The 6128-nt window shown below is 40.5% G+C and overlaps 1 protein-coding gene across 1 annotated transcript in view; it reads left to right on the top strand.

Moving 5' to 3' along the window:
- Positions 1 to 1048: 1048 nt before the first annotated feature.
- Positions 1049 to 6128, top strand: part of kif5aa (kinesin family member 5A, a) — a 36252-nt gene continuing 31172 nt past the window's right edge. Inside the window, 1 exon segment of the mRNA XM_051949011.1 lies at positions 1049 to 1625. Coding sequence (XP_051804971.1) covers positions 1497 to 1625 — 129 coding nt within the window. The 5' untranslated portion in view covers positions 1049 to 1496.

Raw genomic sequence — 6128 nt, 5'->3', positions numbered from 1 at the left:
TATATATATATATATATATATATATATATATATATATGTAATAGCAAAAATGAAATAAAATTAAAAATATATTAATAGAAACAAAAATTAATAAGACTAAAAAACAAAATTCTGTATACATATATATATATATATATATATATATATATATATATATATATATATATATAAACCCAAATATAGGAAGTTGGCAAAAGAAACAAAATAAAAGAATTTTATATATATATAATAGAGAGAGAGAGAGAGAGAGACATACATACACTTAAATATAGGAAAAAAGCAAAAAAAAAAGATTTTGTATAAATAGTTATTTGTGTGTGTGTGTGTGTGTGTCTATATATATATATAGTTGCTTTGTAACTTTTTCCCTGTATTTAGGCTCCAGCACCCCCTGCGACCCATAGTGAGGATAAAGCGGTGTATAGAGAATGGATGGATGGATTTTCAATCTTTAAAACGTTCAATTTGACTCGTGGGATAACACAAGGGTTAAGAACTTTACCAAAAGCCGTTGAAAACATGAAAAACATGAACTTTCTGGAATTTTTCTTGTCAGGAAATGTTCCCAAGAGCCAAAGATTTTTAAACTATGAATAAAATAACCTTAAATTTAATTCTGTACGTAACAGGCAGCTGTGAACACGACGGAGAGAAGATTTCCAAGTGAATTACAGTTTAGGTTTTCAATTGAACTTGTGGTTTTAGTGCTCTGGCAGTTCTAGAAGTGCCTGTTTTATGTATTTACTGTGTTATTTATAGCTATCTTTTATTGTTTTCACACTGTTTTGTCAGTTTTCCTTTATGCTGCATCATCCTGTCCCTCCTGTGACTCCCTCAAGGTGAAGCCTCATACTTTAATCAATAACACCAGATTATTGATTCTCATAATGGTTTTTCCAAGAAGTCCAGTCAGGCATCGGAGAGGGGCCAAACGTGGTGATTCAGAGAAACTAATGAAGTCCTTCCTTCTTCCTCTGGTCGGGGATGATGGGATGCTGAGGCGGTGGGTACCACTTTAAACAGAAGGATGCAGGCCACGCCCTACAGAGCTGCACCGGTAGGGGGCGCTGTGGCGGGAGAAAGCAGGCCGAGCTTCAGCAGCTGAACCTCACTGCCCTTCCAGCAGCATCTCACCTTCAACCGGCCGGACGCGCAGACGAGACGAACCCGAACCGGAGCTCCAGAACAAAGCATCAGGACGCGACCAGCACCAGAAGAAGACTCATCCCATAATGTAGGGGGTCGTCCTGCGTCTTTTTAACATCTAATCTGAGCCTGCCCGCCTCACTGCGACACGGAAACAACATCCAGCTGCGTATAAATTCATCCCAGCCTCCCTCAGATTGCAAGGATAAAAACATCCACGTCCCCTCTGAGGCTTTTTACGCGTCAAAGGACGGACAGAATCTGCGCGCATCTCGTCTCCAGATCAGGCCTCTCAGCCTCTCAGCCTCCAGCAGCATCTTCCTCCTCCTCCTCCTCCTCCAATCTGCGCCATGGCCGACGTCCCAGCGGAGTGCAACATCAAGGTGCTGTGTCGCTTTCGTCCCCTGAACCAGGCGGAGATCCTCCGCGGGGACCAGTTCGTGCCCAAGTTCCAGGGAGACGACACGGTGCTGGTGGGGGTGAGTGGACCGAGCCGCTTTTGTTTGTCTCTGAAGGCCTCTCCATCAATAAATCATCAGCCCGACCCGTCTGTGGAGGCTGTTCCCAGATCAGAACACATGATAGCCGATGCAGAGGAGGCAGAAATCAGCTTTTACCCCGACATGACAAAGCATAAATGCCCCGTGGAGGCAGTTAAACGGCCTCCTGCACCAGCTGAGCCACCCTTTATCAGCATTAAACACACTTTTCTGTCAGATTTTAAGATAACAATCAGTGACTAGATGTTTCTGTGGGCCTTTATTATGAGAAATCTGCACAATATAATATAGAACTGTGTATAAATTAACATAAATGAATATAAAGCTCAGCTCATTCTGCATGTTTCCGTTAATTATACTACATTTAAAGCTGCCACAGAGGAGAAAATGTCTTTTTTTTTAGAGAAAATGGAGGATTTAATTAAATTCTGCTTAACTATGAGTTTATTATTCAGCTCATACTCAAGCAGACATGGTGATTTCTGTAGTAGACGGTGAAGTTTGGAGCTACAGAGTGTGGAACCTCATTATGCAGCATCTTGTTTACTCTCAATGCTGCTTTATGTTTCTTACGATGGACATAATTCAGTAAGTTTGGCAGCTTTATAACACGTTTTCACTTTAATTTCTATCAAGAAAACATGCTTTCTTTACAAAACTGCCATATCCGACGCCACAAAATGTGTAATAAGATGCTCTTTTTGCTAGTTTCTCATCCAAATCTACTTCTTTAAGTGATCTTTTGGGATTATGAGCATTTTTTTAGGGCAGATTTCAGTCTGAAAAACACTTACAAGCTGATTTCTGATATTGAAAGATCCTGAAAAAGGTTGTCTTGGAAACAGACTGAATGATCCATCCTCACTGTCAGGTTTTTTTTTTTTTTGGTAAAATTGAGGCTTTTGCTGCTCAGATGTCCCAAATAACAGGGAGCTGGAACTGACCTCTTGTCTTTGAGCCAAAACTCTCCTAAATCCCACGTTTGTAGTCCAAACGTCAGAATGTAGAAACGAAAGAAGGAAATGTAGCATCAGTTTGTGAATTTCATCAATATTTCTGCTCCTATCTGTCGCCTCTCGTCTTGTTTTGAGTGTTTTTTAGGCAGATTGTCTCAAGTTTAAGGAGGATTAAAGGAAAGATGAAAAACAAGAGGAATAGAGATAGATAGATAGATATTTAATAGTCATCTTCTGGCTCTAAATATGACGTACAGTAGGTACAGTGATGCTGAAAGTGTCTCCAGCTGTAATGGATACATCTCCTGACCTTCCTCTCTCCTCTCGGCTCGATGCTGGACGGTGGAGTCAGAAACTGATCTCTCTAATTGCCTGAAGAGAGGATCAATAATCATTCAGAGAGCTCCAGCATCACTGGCTGACCTGCTTTCTGTCCTCTCTGGCTCCACCTGTCCGTCCGTCTGTCTTTCATTATCCTGCCTGGTTTCTCGTCTTGTTGTGGTTTCCCTCCCTCCATCTCCACCTCCTCTTCACTCATCAATCTCCATTTTTATGCCTCTTTGTGAGCCTCCTCCATCCGTCCCTCCCTCTCCTCTGTCTCTCTCTAAATCACTCCGTCGTGGAGGCGGCCGGCAGATGAGTCAATTTGTTAATGACATTTAATACGGCTCACGTTATTGTGCTGCACGGTGGCCTCTTTATCGGATGGGACGGTGACATTCAGGCTTCGTGGCCTGGTTTCTGTGGCGATGCTCGTCTGGGCTGAGTCACTGCTCACTGGGTGGAGGTTTGTAGCTTCAGAGGATGTTTTATTCTGAGAAACTAATTTAAAAGTCAAGTATGTATAGTCCTTATGCACATTCTGCTTAGCTCTGCTGTGATTTCACATCCAGTAAACGTTGTCTAAGAGCTTCATCTGGGTGTTTTCTGGCTTTATTCCTCATAGAAGGGGATTTTCATACAGTAGTCCAACCTAAGGGCTCAAATTCTGTGTTAGAAATTAGAGACACATAGTTCAGGAAGTCAGACACTTATCTAATCAGTTTATCTGAAAAGACATTTCTAAGCAAATGAGTCAGTGGACAGTAAAAGTTGAGCATTTATCCTTTTAAGAACAGTTCCAGATGGTGGAAAATACATGTACTGTATATTCAGGTCAGTCTATAACTGAGGGACTTTTGAAGTCCATGGGACATATCTGCATACATTTTTATTTAAAGTAAAAAACTAATGTTTTTATGTTCTTTATGATCATGTCTTTGCAAATTCCATAATTATTTATTATGGAAACAATCACTTATTAATAAAACATGACTGGATATCACTAAAATGTCGACTGTGATACAAAAAGTCCCACAATTATATATTGACCTGTCCAGAACGACTTGAAAATGATCCATAATTACAGAAAATGAGTCCAGAATGACATGAAATTTGTCCGAAATGACTTGAAAATGATCCCAAAGACACAAAAATGATCCAAAAGTATGAGAAAAGATCCAAACTGACATAAAACTCGTTGAAAAATGACTCAAACATTGTCCAGAATGATTTGAAAATTGCCCAAAATGACTAGAAAATTTTTCCCAAAGACACAAAAATGATCCACACTGACATGATAGATAGAACATATATCATATGTTTATCTATGTATGACAGAGATAAAACTTCTAAGCAAATGCGTCAGTGGACAGTAAAAGTTGAGCATTCATCCTTTTAAGAACAGTTCCAGATGGTGGAAAATGCATACATTTGCATTTTTGTGGGAGTTAGTTAAGAAGCAAACAAATAAATCTCTAATCCTGAGACAGGCAGCAGGGTGAAGTCAGCTCCACTGAGTCTTTACAGGTCACTGCTTCTGGCCAAGAAATAGTTCAGCATTAAGCCCTAAAACCCAACCTTTAAGTCTGCACTCCAGCTTCTGCATGTGTTGAGCACACCAGAATAAAACATGGAGTCTGGTGAGATATGGCGGTGCTGGTTGGCAGGTTTTTGGTTGTGCTTGTTGTGCAAAGATTGACTCACAGTTTCTTCATGTTTCTGGTGTTTGGCTAAGACGAGGTAACACTCTGGTTGGAGCTTCATATCTTACTTTAAACAGTTTTTCTCTCCTGTTCCTTCATTTTCCGCTGCAATCTAAAGTTCTACGTCTCAATGTAAAGCACACAACAGCAAGAAGTAGAGGGAAAGCATGGAATCAACATGTGCAGCTTGTTTTTTAAATGGTGGCTGTTGTGTCTTCTCTGTGGAAACACTGTCTGCAACAAAGAGTCCTGTGACTCTTTGTCAAAGCTGAATCACTGGTAGCTTCACTGAGGAGAGCATCATTTTTAGTTTTTTACAGAATCTGGTCAATATACAAATGTTTTGTTTTAAATGAGACGAGCAGAAAAGATTAATCATTTTATGCTTTGAAGATTTGATCCCGTTTCCCGACAGAAGCTCACATCACAGATGAGTAGTTCACCTTCTATTGGAAGATTGAAAATCTATTGATTGTTTTCATTTTTACACTTTTTGATCCTCATAATTTGTTTAGTTTTGGTGATTTCTTTAAAAATGGTGAGCCTTCCAGACTGGCAGTGGTGGGTTTTTGGGTTTAGAGGGTTAATATAGGTCAACTTTCAAGCGAACGATCTACAAATTTGCACAGGAAAGCTGTTTCCATTGTTCCAGAGGGCTCGATGAAAGAAGTCCTTAAAATGAAAACCCACTCAGGTCCTGATGCTGCTGGAACAGAAGCTCATTAGGAGAAAAGAGAGACGCCTGGAGGCTCCAGATGAGCTGCTGAATGACAATTTACTGGATAGAAGTCTGTTAGAGGAAGATACAACTTTATACCACTCTGTTCCCATAATGGATGATAGATGGATGGATGGATGGATGGATGGATGGATGATAGATAGATAGATGGATGGATGGATGGATGGATGGATGGATGGATGATAGATAGATAGATAGATGGATGGATGGATGGATGGATGGATGGATGGATGGATGGATGGATGGATGGATGGATGGATAGATAGATAGATAGATAGATAGATAGATAGATAGATAGATAGATAGATAGATAGATAGATAGATAGATAGATGGATGGATGATGGATGGATGGATGGATGGATGGATGGATGGATGGATGGATGGATGGATGGATGGATGATGGATGGATGGATGGATGGATGATGGATGGATGGATGATGGATGGATGATGGATGGATGATAGATGGATGGATGGATGGATGATGGATGGATGGATGGATGGATGGATGGATGGATGATGGATGGATGGATGGATGGATGATGGATGGATGGATGGATGATAGATGGATGATGGATGGATGATGGATGGATGATAGATGGATGGATGAATGATAGATGGATGATGGATGGATGATGGATGGATGATAGATGGATGGATGGATGATAGATGGATGGATGGATGGATGATGGATGGATGATAGATGGATGGATGGATGATAGATGGATGGATGGATGATAGATGGATGGATGGATGATGGATGG

The sequence above is a fragment of the Acanthochromis polyacanthus genome, chromosome 6 (assembly GCF_021347895.1).
Source record: "Acanthochromis polyacanthus isolate Apoly-LR-REF ecotype Palm Island chromosome 6, KAUST_Apoly_ChrSc, whole genome shotgun sequence".
Classification (NCBI taxonomy): Eukaryota; Metazoa; Chordata; class Actinopteri; family Pomacentridae; genus Acanthochromis; species Acanthochromis polyacanthus.
The sequence above is the reverse complement of the archived record's forward strand: the minus strand, read 5'-3'. Positions and strand labels throughout refer to the sequence as shown.